This window comes from Mustela putorius, unplaced genomic scaffold (assembly GCF_011764305.1).
Source record: "Mustela putorius furo isolate JIRA1106 unplaced genomic scaffold, ASM1176430v1.1 tig00000929_pilon_pilon_pilon, whole genome shotgun sequence".
Lineage (NCBI taxonomy): Eukaryota > Metazoa > Chordata > Mammalia > Carnivora > Mustelidae > Mustela > Mustela putorius.
Genome location: NW_025421520.1, coordinates 5,356,298 through 5,371,770, shown reverse-complemented (window position 1 = coordinate 5,371,770; position 15,473 = coordinate 5,356,298). Strand labels below are relative to the sequence as shown.

The 15,473-nt window shown below is 44.8% G+C and overlaps 1 protein-coding gene across 9 annotated transcripts in view; it reads right to left on the bottom strand.

Annotated features, from left to right (window-relative positions):
- Nucleotides 1-15,473, bottom strand: part of PRKAG2 (protein kinase AMP-activated non-catalytic subunit gamma 2) — a 243,734-nt gene that overhangs the window by 14,465 nt on the left and 213,796 nt on the right. For all 9 annotated transcript variants that reach the window (XM_045086350.1, XM_045086351.1, XM_045086352.1 and 6 more), the window contains 4 exons: nucleotides 10,548-10,629; nucleotides 9,402-9,460; nucleotides 2,460-2,505; nucleotides 605-659 (listed from right to left, as the gene is read on the bottom strand). In XM_045086350.1, coding sequence (XP_044942285.1) covers nucleotides 605-659; nucleotides 2,460-2,505; nucleotides 9,402-9,460; nucleotides 10,548-10,629 — 242 coding nt within the window. The remainder of the gene's footprint in view (nucleotides 1-604; nucleotides 660-2,459; nucleotides 2,506-9,401; nucleotides 9,461-10,547; nucleotides 10,630-15,473) is intronic.

Below are 15,473 nucleotides of genomic sequence, written 5' to 3'. Positions count from 1 at the left end.
CTGCCAATCAGGAGACTAGACATTTAGCTGTATGTTTAGGACTTGGAAATAAACTAATAAAAATCAGTATCTACTTTTTCTCTCTAGTGCCTAGAGGTAGAAGAGTATTTTCATGCGATGTGGAAATGTGTCCGAGCTGTCCCGGAAGGCCCGGGTCACGACGTCTGTGCCAGAGCGCCTCAGAGGGACCGCGTATTCTTCCAAGCACCCCCAGACCAGTGTCTAACGGAGGTGGCCCTGCAGCGTCAGGGCGCATGAGAGCCCCCGGGGGCAGCTGCTGTAGTGCATGTTCCTGGGCACGACCCTCCAGAGGCCATGGAGCAGGTCCGAGGCAGAGCCCAGAGACGAGCAGTTTTAACAAGCTCCCCAGACGGTTCATGTGGCAGGTGACCAGGATTTTACCATTAGTTTGACCATTTTCCCGGCCCCTTATCAATCCTTTGAACAAACAATGGCTGATTCCTACTGTCTCTAGATTTATTAAATTGAGTATCTGAAATAAAGGAGGCTGTCCCCTATCTAGATTAAAAAAGAAAATCTATCAATCACGGAAACAAGAATCTGAATAAATGTTTTCAAAGGAGAAAAAACTTTACAGGTTTACCTTGCGTCTGGAGATATATTCACTAAAGGCTTAAATGTTTCTTGTAAATAAAGCTCTGTTTTTATAGAAAGAAAATATGCAATTAGTAACACATTTGGTATTTGCAATTATTATGTAAATTACTCTTCAGTTTATAGATAACAATTAGAAGGATTAAAAACCAAAATCAAATAAATCTAATGTACAGAACACTACTGTATAAATTATAGTTAGGACTACTTTATTTTATTTATTTATTTATTTATTTTTAAAGATTTTATTTATTTATTTGAGAGAGAGACAGTGAGAGAGAACATGAGCGAGGAGAAGGTCAGAGAGAGAAGCAGACTCCCCGTGGAGCTGGGAGACCGATGCGGGACTCGATCCCGGGACTCCGGGATCATGACCTGAGCCGAAGGCAGTCGTCCAACCAACTGAGCCACCCAGGCATCCCAGTTAGGACTACTTTAAACAACTTATAAACCGTTTTAGGATGTTGCCATTGTGGAAAAATTAAATATTTAAAAACAGTATTACAATAAATGTTATAAGAAGAAAAGTCAAGCAATTGGATGTAGAAAGCAGAACCAGCAGAGGTCACTAGAATGCTACCAAATTATCACCCTCCAGAGACAAGCGCTCAAGAAATCCTTTAACTAATTTTTGTAGGTTTTAACAAACTTTGTTCTTTAACCATTAAGTTTTATTTTACCAAGCTAACGCTCAGAATCTGTATCTTGGGGGATCTTTGTAGTCTGTAGAAATTCTTTCTAAAGATCCACTGTAACTAATTTGTCTTGCTGAGATTTCTCTACAGAAAGCATTCAAGAGTAACCTGACATTACCATTATTACCACCAAATACCATGTAATATCAAATTGCAAATATACTTAAATCTTGGTCTAACATTACTTGTATAGTAGAATTTAAGAGGAAGTATCTCTCTCTCTTGGCGTTAAGGTACATATTCATAATAGGCAGTGCGTTCAGATTTCATGTTGACTGAGTTTGTTTGGTTTGACTTGATAAAGCCATTACAAATCAAATATCTTGTTCAATAAAACTTACAGGTCAGAGAGAGTTAGAAGAGCCCCTGGCCCTCAAGAGATTCCAATGGACCCTCAGATTCTGTAGCTGCTACTCACAAAGGTTACTTATCATTCCAAGCAGATTTTTCATTTTTAATTAACATTTTTCTGTCTATAGGTCCCTCCGTTTCTATCCAGGCTTTTTCTCTGGGACCCCCTATAAAGCCCCCCCTCAGTATTGGTCAGACAGCCTTCCTCAGTCATTCCCACTCATCCAGTCCAGCAGGATGGGTCTAAGAACAATCACACAGTCATAGAATGAGAATTTAAAAAGCTCCATTTCAAACAAGATATTGTGATTTTAAAGGGTTATTTTTTCATATGATTTACCAAAATCTTCCAGTTCAAGGTTCATTTGTTCTATGTTTCTTCATAATTTGTAGAAAAATAATTATTAAATGTAAGAACAGATCTTTGCTTTTGTTAGTGGTAGGAGGCACTCCCCTGGTGCATTTTCTAGATAGAGAGAAGTCTGCGGGCAAGGATGGCCACACTCAGAAGTGAGTGGTGGCTCTGCTGGGGGCAGTGGCTGGGGCCTGAGTAAGCTCATTCGTCCTTGTGTCCCAGCCTTAGTATACAGACTCGCTGTAGGTTCTCCACAAATGTCCACTCAACAGAGTGGATCGTATTTATAATGGTATGGTTCACCACTGAGATTAAAACAGACATGTTTTAATGATGTAGTTCATTAAACAGAGAAGAAAGATCCATTAAGTTAAAACATATTTTACACACTAAGCAGAACATTTTTTCCTGATATTAAAAGATTATCACCCAATTGTGCTTACCCCTCCATGTTTCAATCTTATGTTCTTCTAATTCATAAATCTGTACCTGCAAATAAGAAAACTTCTTATTTACAAATATTAACATATATAAGACAAGAAAAGTTACTTCATAACCAATGCAGAGTCCCATAATTCAACAGGTGGAAACAATCAAGATAATTCAAAATATTAGATATACAACAAACATAAAATGCTCTGCATTTCTTTGAAGGTAAGTGCCTTCAAAATTTAAAACATAATAGGGGTGTCTGGCTGGCTCAGTCAAAGGAGCGTGTGACTCAAGCTCAGGGTTGTGAGTCTGAGCCCCACAATGGGTGTAGAGATTACTTAAAAAATAAACTAGTTATAATATTTTCATTAATTTAACATGAAAATTTCTGATACACGTAAATTTTTAAACATATATGGACATATATACCCATTCCTTTTTTTTTAAGGATACAGGAAATTTTTAGCAACTCTAGTTTAAAAAGGACAAATGGTAAATTGTGCTAAGGAGAGATCACAACCAACACCAGAAATACAAACAATTATAAGAGAATACGATGAACAATTATATGCCAACAAATTAGACAATCTGGAAGAAATGGATATATTCCTAGAAACATAAACTACCAAAACTGAAACAGGAAGAAAGAGAAAACCTGAAGAGACCCATAACCAGCAATGAAATTGAATCCGTAATCGAAAACCTTCCAACAAGTAAGAGTCCAGGGTCAGATGGCTTCCCAGGGGAATTCATTTAAAGAAGAATTAATACCTGTTCTTCTGAAACTGTTTAAAAAACAGAAATGGAAGGGAACCTTCCAAACTCATTCTATGAGGCCAGCATTACCTTGATCCCAAAACCAAAGACCCCACTAAAAAGGAGAGTCACAGTCCAATATCCCTAATGAACACGGATGCAAAAATTCTTACCAAGATGCTAGCCAACAGGATCCAACAGTACATTAAAAGGATTATTCACCACGACCAGGTAGGATTTATTCCTGAACTGCAAGGTTGGTTCAACATCTGCAAATCGATCAATGTGACACACCACATTAATAAAGGAAGGATGAGAACCATTGATCCTCTCACTAGAAGTCTCCACTAGAAGTCCTCGCCTCAGCAATCAGACAACAGAAAGAAATAAAAGGCATCTAAATTGGCAAAGAAGAAATCAAACTTTTACTCTTCTCAGATGATATGATGCTCTATGTAGAAAACCCAAAAGACTCGGACAAAAAACTGCTAGAACTGATAAAGGAATTCAGCAGAGTTGCAGGATATAAAATCAATGCACCGAAGTCAGCTGCATGTCTACACTAACAACGAAGCAGCAGCAAGAGAAATCAAAGAACTGATCCCATTTACAACTGCTCCAAAAACCAGAAGATGCCTGGGAAAACCTAACCAGAGAGGTAAAGGCTCTGTGTGAAAAACAGAATACTTACGAAAGAAATTGAGGAAGACATATAGAAATGGAAAAATGTTCCATGCTCATGGACTGGAAGAACAACGACTGTTAAAGTGTCTGTGCTACCCGAAGCAGTCTGCACATCCAGTGCAATCCCTGTCAGAGTACCATCAGCATTTTTCACAGAGCTGGAACAAACAGCCCTAAAATTTGTATGGAACCACAAAAGACCCCAAATAGCTAAAGGAACACTGGGGGGAAAAAAAACCAGGAAAAAAAACAAAAACTCACACACCAAAAACTCACCTAGAACTGGAGGCATCACAATTCCAGGCTTTAAGCTCTATTACAAAGCTGTCATCATCAAGACAGCATGGTTCTGGCACAAAAACAGACACATAGATCAGTGGAACAGAACGGAGAGCCCAGAAATGGACCCTCAACTCTACAGTCAACTAATCTTTGATAAAGGAGGAAAGAATACCCAACGGAAAAAAGTCTCTTCAACAAGTGATGGTCGGAAAACTGGACAGTCACATGCAGAAGAATGAAACTGGACCATTTCCTTACACTACACACAAAAATAAAATGGATGAAAGACCTTAATGTAAGAGAGGAATCCATCAAAGTCAAAGAGGAGAACACAGGCAGCAACTTCTGTGACCTCGGCTGCAGCAACTTCTTGCTAGACACATCTCCAAAGACAAGGGAAACAAAAGCGAGAATAAACTATTGGGACTTCAAGACCAAAAGCTCTTGCAAAGCAAAGGAAAACAGTCAACAAAACTAAAAGAAGCAGAAGAAGCAGAAGCAGAAGAAGATATTTGCAAATGCCTTATCAGATAAAGGGCTAGTATCCAAAATCTATAAAGAACTTATCAAACTCAACACTCAGAAAACAAAAAAATTTAGCCAAGAAATGGTCAGAAGACATACAAATGGCCAACAGACACATGAAAAAGTGCTCAATATCACTTGGCATCAGGGAAATACAAAAACAAAAATAAAAACCACCTCACACCAGTCAGAATGGCTAAAATTAACAAGTCAGGAAACAAGAGAGGTTGGCGAGGATGCAGAGAAAGGGGAACCTTCTTACGCTGTTGGTGGGAATGCAAGCTGGTGCAGCCAGTCTGGAAAACAGCATGGAGGTTCCCCAAAAAGTTAAAAATAGAGCTACCCTACGACCCAGCAATTGCACTACTGGGTATTTACCCAAAGGATATGAACGTAGTGCTCCAAAGGGGCACATGCCCCCCAGTGTTATAGCAAAGATGTCCACAATAGCCAAACTGTGGAAGGAGCTGAGATGTCCATTGACAGACGAATGGATAAAGAAGATGTAGTATGTGTGTACACTCACACAGACACGGAATACATAAACACAGTGGAGTATTACTCAGCAATTAAAAAGAGTTAAATCTTGCTGTTTGCAATGATGTGGATGGAATTAGAGGGTATTCTGCTAAGCAAAGTAAGTCCGAGAAAGACAAATACCATATGATTTCACTCACGCAGAATTTCAGAAACAAAATAGATGAACACAGGGGACGGGAAGGAAGGATAAAAGAAGATAAAGACAGGGAGGCAAACCACCCTTAACTCTAGAACAAACCGAGGGCTGCTGGAGGGGAGGTGGTGGGGCAGGACGGGGTGACGGAGACGAAGCCTTGAGGGCACATGAGGGAACCAGCACGGGGTGTGATCTGCACCTGACGAGTCACTGACTTCTACCCCTGAACAGTAACACAATATATGTAAATGAAATTGAGCTTAGGGAATAAAAAAAAAAAGAAGTTCCATTTCCATTTTGTGGAAAATCAACCACAGAAAATTTTATAAAGACCCTACAAAATCTTTCAAGGGTAAGCTCCCCATCTCAGTGAAAATTCCATGGGAATAAGGTTTGAAAGTAGGACTGGCGATCACCCAGGGAAGAACAAGCACACATAAGATCACGGCACTGAAGCCAGAAAGACGAACGCAGGGGCAGAGACCTGTGGGACCGTGTCCAGTGGCCTATACACACGCGACTGAAGTCCCGGGAGGAAGGATGAGACAGAAAAAATACCTAAAGAAACAGCAATCAAAAACTTCCCAAATTAGGTGAAAAACCAACCTAGAGGATCATGGGAACGTAGCCTAGCTGGGGCAGGAGCCACACAAGGAAAAGCGGACACAGGCGCGGGGCCGCCAGTGCTGACACCAGGGGGACGAGACAGCTTGGAACCAGAAGGAAACGCGGACTCCCCAGAGGACAGAAGGTAAACGTTTCTGCTGACTTCTGACCCCAAGCCCCGGGAGGCCAAAAGACCATGAAATGACATCTTCAATGCGTTAAAAACAACAACTGTCAATTCCACTTCCGTAAAATAGGGGAAGTGTTCTCTGAGCACAAGGATGACCTCAGGACACTGTGACACGAACCACAGTGTCACAACAGAACCGACGGCGTAATGGGGACGGGGGTGCACACAGGCTGACGGCGCCTTGGCACAGAAACTATAGATGCTGCATCCTTTTCCTCTGTATTTTGTTGAAACCAAAAATAAGGGCAGATTAAATGGCACTATATTATGTAGATAATAGATTGCGTTCAGTGACCGCAAGCGCTGGAATTCACAGCACACGTGCAATGGCAGGGTCCCGTGAGCCCGGCAGGGGGACAGGGCCGCACTAGTTCCCGGCTGCAGACAACTAGACAATGGGAAAAACGTGTGCAGGAACGGTTCTCCGACACTGGGCTATTGGCACCCCTGGGAGAAGGCCTGCAAACACAGCGAGCCCCATGCTCACAGCTCTCTCTAGATGTGACCCGGCCAGGGCGCCACACTCCCGCTGAGTTAGGGAGACAGAAACCAAAGTCTGGGGCAGACGGGACCAGGGGAATCTGCAGCCAGAAACCCAAACGGGAGGAGCTGTCCAGGACAAGAAGAGAAGGCGGAGCTGGGATCTCCTAGAGTTGTTTTTGTTTTGTTTTGTTTTTTAAGATCTTATTTATTTATTTGACAGAAATTAAGAGAGCATAAGCAAAGGGAGTGGCAGGCAGAGGGAGAAGGTGAAGCAGACTCCCTGCTGAGCAGAGAGCCTGATGTGGGGCTCGATCCCAGGACTCCAGGATCATGACCTGAGCCGAAGGCAGATGCTAAACCGACTGAGCCACCGAGGTGTCCCCTCCTAGAGTTTCTGACTGGAAACGGAGCGGGGTGTACCCACGGTGAAAGCACACCAGGCCAGGCCAAGACCCACCACGGAAGCTACTGTGTCCTGTGGAATGGAAGGTCCTCGCTAAACCACCAGGGAATCCCAGGGAGCTCCCAGAAGTAACGGGACAAAACCAGTCAAAGACGAACACTCTGACGAAGCTTAAACCCGCCCCCCATAGAAGCGTTTGGAAAGAGGAGCATCATCATCATGGGGGAAATGCGAATCGGAACCACAGTGGGATGCACCGCACACCTGTCAGAAGAGCTGACGTCGAAAAGACAAGAGACAGTAAGTGCTGGCGAGGATGTGCAGCAAAGGGGACCCTTGTGGACCGTCGTGAGAAGGCAAGCTGGTGTCTGCACCATGGAAAACAGCATGGACTTTCCTCAAAACATGAAAACTAGAGCTACCATAGGAGCCAGTAATTTCACTGTGTGTGTGTGTGTGAGAGATAGCATGAACACGAGAGGTGGGAGGGCCAGAGGGAGAAGACTCCCCACCGAGCGGGGAGCCCAATGTAGGACTCGATCCTGGAACTCCAGGATCATGACCTGAGTCGAAGGCAGTTGCTTAACCAACTGAGTCACCCAGGCACCCACTCTGGGTATTTTCCTGGGAAAAAAGCCCTGCAAATACTAATTTGAAAAGATATATGTACCCCTATGCTCGCTGCAGCAGGGCTCACAATAGCCAAGATAAGGAAGCAGCCCAAGTGTCCACTGATAGATGAACGACTGTACACACACGCGCGCGTGAGTATCAGTCATAAAATGGAATGGAATCCTGCCATTTAAATGTGGCAACGCGGAGGGACCTAGAAGGAATCAGACAAAGACAAATACTATATGGTTTCACTTCATACAGAATCTAAAAAGCAAACGAGTAACAAATATACTCATAGGTATAGAGAACAAACTGGTGCTCACCAGAGGGTAAGGGAGGGAGGAGAGAAGAGAATCAGTAAGAGGACCGAGAGGTCCAGACTCCTAGTTACAGAATAAACAAGTCACGGGGATATAGTCAATGAAACTAACTAGCTTTGTAAGGGGACAGAAGGGAACTAGACCGACTGTGCTCATCAGTTCGTAATGTACGTAAACATGGATTCACTGTGTTGCACACCTGAAACTACTATAATACTGTATGTCAATTATAAATAAAAAAACTTTGGGCTGCACATTTAGACAACTGCTTTTATAGAAATTTTGATTTAATTAGCTACTGCTAAGAGTTTTATTTTTTTAAAGACTTGTTTTAGAGAGAGCGAGCGTGTTTGCCAGGGTGAGGGTCCCAAGCAGGCTCCCCAGGGAACGCAGAGCCCCACGTGGGTGGAACCCCACAACCCTGAGATCATGGCACTTAACTGACTGAGCCACCCAGGCACCCCTTGCTGAGATCTTTAACACAGGTTTAGCTGTATTTTATCAAAATATATTCAGTTAATAGTCATGTGTGATTTTGCTAGTTCAAAAGCAGACATATGACCCTTATAAAGAAAACCAGTATTTACCTGCGTGGGTGGTATTTAAGAAATCAGATTCCTCATGTGAAATAAATATGGGATACTTACAAAATCGTTGGTTCAAGTTAATTCTGAGAGTATCTCTTATGTTTGTACTTTCCTCATTTTACATAGGAAATTAGTTATTGGGCAATATTAGCTATTACATATAAAATGAGTATTAGATTATCTTTTACCTTTCAGATACCCAAAAGAGCATAAAAGAAAAAAAGTATGCAGTTCTGTCCTTACCTACCCTTGTCAAAAACACTCCCCCCTCCCCCCACAAAAACCAAAACCAAAACCCAAACAAGCTGGTAGAATCACAAAAATCACAGTGTTCGATAAAAGGCCTTATGTGGTTCTCAAACTATGCTCTTAGCAAACAGCTGGACGAGGAACCGGGGATCAGGGAGTTCTCCCACTAAAATTAGCCAGCGGCAGTCTTTTCATAATTGGCAGAAAAATATCAAAACTGAATTTCTCTAATTTTAAGTTTTACTTCTTTAAAACCACAGAGTACATACAGCTCTTGTGAAACAGTTCGGGGGTGACTGCAGGAGGCCGCGGCCCCACGGACAGGCCTGGGGAAGATAAGCTCTGGGGCCCCAGAGTGGTATGGGGCGGGGTCGCCTTGGTCTGCGGGTCCAGCAGTCACAACACCGCGACACGCCCACAGGGCATCAAAGATCATAAATTCAGTGACTGATGTACGCTGATGTGCCCTGCGTGGCATATATTATGTATTTGTACAAATCAACTCCCAGCACCCCCCACCCCCCAATACACAGAAATATACCGCTCCAATGACCCATGTAGGATTTCTGGCACTTACCATGGGTGACTTATAGTATCTATGTAGTATATTTATGAAATCTGTAATTGTTAGCATTCCTGGAACAAAGAATGATATGTTAAATATAAAACAATGAAAAATTTCATAGGATAAGCAAGCCTGGAATCTTTTCTAGAAAAGCTCCTAAAACACACTTTAAACATATCAAGCACAGTTTAATATATTCTATTCTTTAGGACTCTTAGTCTGTTAATTATCTACAACAAATGGAGATAAATTTAGCTGAAATCAAACCTGACAGTAAGTACAACAGACTCAGCCACGGTATTCGGCAATTCAGTGGTGGGGAACTGATCAATACAAAACCTCACAGGAGACTTGCAGTGACATGTAAATATTTTAAAATACTTTAAGGTAAGGTAAGATAAGGTAAGGTACTCCAAAAGCTTTAGACACAGGACACTTCCAGGGCATGTGGATTGTTTCCTGAGAAGCATTCTCCAAATGATGGTTCTTTAAGTACTGATTTAGTGCCCAGTTATTAAGTGCCTACTGTGTGCCAGATGCCAAGACTACAAAGATGAAGAAGACAAGAAACTGTTCTTTGAGGGGATTGTCCCCTAGAGTGGGAGGCAGACACACTGATGATATTAAACCAGACGCACGCTAGCAGAGATGACATCTGCTGTCTACCATGACCTGCACGGTGGGAAATTCTCCAGCTCAGACACCAAGTTATAGGACATTTCCAATAGGATAGCAATGATTTAGCACAGGCATCGATCCTGTCTCTGTCACTTCATTCGCACGGTCCACAAGGGGTCAGCTACAGGAGCGGGGACTGCCCACTGTCACGTACACATGTGCAAAGGCGGCCCAGGTCAGGAATCTGAGCACAGCGTCCCCTGTTCCCTGGCTTCAGAGCAATCGGCAAAGGCACAGAAGCTCCTTTGGGGAGCCAGGGAGGTAATGAGTCAAAAGAAACTCAATAAATAAATAAAGATGGCAACGAGACTCAGTGGGAGCACGCAGGTGTTTTGAATTTGCTAGTGGCCCCACCTTCCCTGGACATAAAAGCCCAGAGTCCTTCAGCTTGGCAGAGTTTTCGAGACTGAATTTCAGAGCAGCATCTGTTAGGATACCTTGGGCTCTCTGCTCTTAGGCTCCCAGGCCCACACTGCTTACCTACGAAACTTTGTTTCTTACTCTCCCACAGCGGCGCTGCTCGAACACCATTGGCCACTAACGCAAAGAAGGCCTTTTTCACCTAAAGACAAACAAGAGAAACAAAAACACACTTTAAAGTCCAAACACCAGGGGGGAAATACCTCAACCCTAATATCCAGCCAGATTTTACTGGTTATCTTCAACGTTAGTTCTGTAAGTTTGAGAGGCTAAAAAGAGTTGAATTTATCCACACTGGCAAAAATGCTTTTGTATTCTACTTAAAGCCTGGAGATTTTCTGCAATGGAAACAATGTAATTCACTTCAAAAATTTTTTTCATTGTATCTAAGAACTTTGTATACACAGAGACTTTATACAATTAAAACTGTATAAAAGAATTCAGCTTCAGTTTAATTTCTCCTATATGTGGCTATTAGTTCATTTCGAAATGCTGAAGTTATACCAAATGACCTGAAATGAAAATCTGTTTCTCATACATTCAGTAACAGAGCACACAAGCATTCTTTCTCACTTCCCGGAGGCTGAGAAGACGCGTGAGGGAGAGTAGAGCCTTGCACTCTCACATCGTCTAGAGACAAACATCCAGCATGCGCCTGGCCCTGTTTCAGGTGCACACAGATGGTGTCCCCGGGACCCCGCGGCACAGCCCGTCTGGGGACTGCACCAGGCACAGCAGGCACCGGGGTTGGGGGCGTGTGTATGTGTGAGCAGCCCCAACTCAGTGCTGAAGATGACCCCCCACACGCCCAGAACAAATACACGCAGGGAAGTGGTTCCCCTTTATTAAGAACCGCAGAGACATCCCAGGATCCTGGGATCAAGCCCCGCATCAGGCTCTCTGCTCAGCGGGGAGCCTGCTTCCTCCTCTCTCTGCCCACCTCTCTGCCTACTTGTGATCTCTGTCAAAAAAAAAAAAAAAACCTTACAAAAAAAATCTTTATTTAAAACAAAACAAAACAAAACAAAACAAAACCACAGAGATGAAGATCAAAGCAAGTTGGAAGTATTACCCAGAGCTGCTAGAGGCCAACGTCATTCGGTCACAGCAGCTACCTCAAGTGCTGCCATGAAACCAGGTGGTACCATAAACCAGTAGAAAAATGCCTGAGCCACAGTGTACGTATATTGGGAATCCTAAACATTCGTGCTGTTTGCACACTCGTTCTCTCTGTTGGATTATGTAGTCATCCTGAGGATTAGGAGCAGGAATCAAAGATGGTCAGTGTGGCATTACTTCTAATATTCAAACTGGAAAAGTATCTTCCCCCAACAAAAGAAAATGTATTAAATACTGGATTGCCAGTGGGGAAAAAATATCAAATGGTAGAATTAGAAAAACCATGCTGAAGTAAAACATTATAAAGAAGGTTTATGGCAGTGAAAACATAGACTCGAAAATTGTACATTATAATTATGTAAAATATGTGTTTAAATGAAAAACATCAAAGAGAAATAAGCAAAAAATTAAGTGATATTAAGGAGCTGGGACAGTGACAGTGTGTTTCTTTGAAAAAATGTCAATGTGGCCTTTTCTACGGAAGCAGGTTCTTCTCTCTCCCACTGTATGCCAGACCCCAGCTAACTTAATAATGAAAAGAAGTTAGAGAATGACAGGAGCCCAGAGCTTCCCATCAGGCTCAGGCTCCCAACCAATTCAGCATCGGTTTATACCTCTGTTATGACACACTTTGCCTCTGCTTGGCAGGAGTTACATAGGAGCTCGGTTCCCCTACGTGAGTCCAGGTGGGCGAGGAAATCTCATTAATTGTTACACGTGGCCCAGCCCTGCCCAGCACTGTGTCCTGCGAAGTACAAGCCCATGGGGACCCCGCCTGTCTGCTGAATGAACGGCCCAGGACCGGGAAGAGGTGTAGGGCCACTCACCCCTCTGGGCCCAATCACGGGTGACGTGAGAGAGAAATAGCAACTCCACGGCATCCAGAAACGGGTCAAATACTCTTTGAGCCACAGAGTGTATCGAGAATCCTGAAAACAGTCGTGCTCGTGTAACTAACTGGCACCCAGGGATGGCGGGCCGATTTGTCAGGTTTGCTATCTTTCCCTGGGTGGTGCTCTGGGAACCCCTGACTGTGGTCCCAGAAAATATTATAAAAGAATATGTGGAGAAGTCACAGAAAAACATATTTTAGGACACATTAAATATGAGCTGAGCTTGTTTTTCTAAACTGGCTGGAGCAGCTAGGGACGGTGGGGGGGGACCTTGTAACTGCAGATTACCTACGGTCTTCTCCCAAAAAATGGATTTAGTGGAGAGAACCAATTTTAAAATAGTTTATCAAGATCATCCATGACACCCTAAGTGACCGCAGCTGTTGAAAACCCATCCCAGAGGGCTGCGGGTCTGACCCCGATGACGTGACTGCAGACGCCCGACAAAACCTGCAGGTCACCGAGAGCCCGGCGGACGCCACGTGAGAAGGTTCGAGAAGCTGCTGTTCCCCAGAGAAGAGCAGCACGTGACTCGATTGCCACAGTCATTTCGGAACTTTTCTGTGGGGATTTTCAAGATCGTTTCAAACAGGTGAATCTCAACAGAAAGTTGGAGTCTATCAAAAGGAATCAAATCCACCTCAGGCAGGTTAAAGTGACAAAATCACAGCTAAGCACACGTTGCAGACAAGATGCTAAGAGTCCAAGGCCAAGAGAAAATCGGCGAGCGAGAAAAGACACACGTTCGTGTTCAAAGCAGCAACAGTCCACCGACAGCCCAGCAGGCGTCCGTTTCAACTGTCCAGCACGATGACGGTTCTTCGGAAACGCACAGAACACCGTGCTTCCCAGGGCTCCGTCCCTACGAGTCTGCACCCGAAAATCTCTATTGGCTGCGAAGCGAGTATTTGAGTCTAATGGCCGGTGCAGACAGACCTAAGAAGGATGCATGGCAGGTCTGCCCGGGGGACACCCAGGCCGTGACAAGGACACCAGACGCTGACACGGCGCACGGCTTCTGTGAACTGTGCCGCAGCCGGGCAGGGTGGACAGTGGGAAAACCGCCGCCGAGGCAGCAGTCCGCGGAGCAAGAGAATGGTGAGAACGTAACGTGAAAAAGCACCGTCGTGGCCGCAAGAGAAGGCAAAGCAGCAAACACTAAAGGAAAACCCTTGGAAGTCAAATACCACCCGCGTCCTTGCGAGGGGAGAATCACTGGACCCTAGAAGCTTCTGTGCGCTCAGGTCCTTGGCTCTCTGCGCGCCTCTGCGCTGAGTTACAGAATGGGACAACAGGTAGTGCTGTCACAGGGGCCGCGCGGGCTGAGTGAGCCTGATGGGAAGATGCGCGCCGGGGTCGGCACAGAGAGCCCAAAGGAGCCAACGCTGTCATCTCCCAGCGCAGACGGACCCAGCCAGAGGCACACAGAGACGGACTGTTTTCATCTACCCACATGCAACGCTGACACGTCCATACCTCACGGAGGGAGGCACAGTTCCGCCCTCCCAAGACTCAAGACGACACTGGGGAGTGGGTGAGACCCAGCCCCAGAGATAAGGAGCAGATGGCGGGGTCCCAGGGCCCTGTGCCAAGTGGCCCCCCTGCGGCTTCCGGTCCGGCCGCACCTCCCTGGCTCTACAACTCGGCTTTCTCCACACCACATGCATGGAGTTGAGCAACTGCAAACTCTACTTGGAAAATTCCTCCCAATGACAGAAGACGCAGGGTGTTCCCAGTGACCAATGAACAGGCCAAAGGACGGCAGGCCCAATCTGGAAGCGATCTGCAGGAAAAAGCTCTCGGGGGTCTTGCTTACCTCTGAAAACTTTTCAACTGATACGCGATTTGCTCAAAGTGTTTATCAGTTTTAAAATTTACTTTTTTTTTTTTTAAAGATTTTATTTATTTGGCACACAGAGGTCACAAGTAGGCAGAGAGGCAGGCAGGGGGGTGGGGGAAGCAGGCTCCCCGCTGAGCAGAGAGCCCGATGCGGGGCTTGATCCCAGGACCCTGAGATCATGACCTGAGCCGAAGGCAGAGGCTTAACCCACTGAGCCATCCAGGCGCCTCTAAAATGTACCTTTTAATAGGATTTTCAAACAACTGAATGTGATAATTAGATAAGGAAAGATGACAAACTTTAAATATAGAAATGATTTTTTTAAAACAGTAAGCCCTAAGAGATTCTGCTGTCTCCGGGCAAGTGGAACATCTATGCTCCAAACAATGGAAATGTGGTTCCTTGGCCGCTTCACTGTTCTCCGTATAGTTTCACCCCGATTTTCAGTAATTAAGCTGATTGTGGGGCTTTTAAAATCAACACTGATGAACAGCTAAAGCTCTGGAAAACTATCTAATTTGGTTTCTTACTGTTTACCTCAGAGCTTGCCCGGTGGCTTAAACACCCCGGAGGCCTCTCTCTCGTGTCTGCTGGCTCTCCTGGAGCTGCGTGAGGAGGGGGCCGGCCTCGTGGGCGAGGGAGCCCACACCTCCTGGCTCCAGCCCAGCGGACACTGAACTGGTCTGCGCTTTTTTTTTTTTTTTTTTGGCACTTCTATGCCCCAAAGTTCCTTCTACCTCAAGCGCACCTACCTTCAACTCTACCTATGACAACCTGGTTGGCCTTTACCTTCTAACTCCACAACCTAAGCTGCCCCATCAGTCCCATCAAGGTTGGCACTCCTTCCCTCCTCCCACTGTGCCTCATTCAGCCCCTTTCGGGTACTTCTGCAGTCTCCCTGTGTCTCCTTAGGCTTAAAAATGGCAGAGCAAACACACTTCCAACACGTTTTCCTCCTGAAAAGCTCTCTCGAAACTTCAGGGAATAGAAGCTGGAAATGGGATGAACCAGGAGGTTTGCGGGGCAGAAGCAGGTGAGGAAGGTTAATGAGTGACAGAGCCTTGCTGGGGAGGGGCAGCGTGGGGAGAGAAGCAGACCAACCTCTCCCTGCACACGGAAGACCCAAGACTGGAG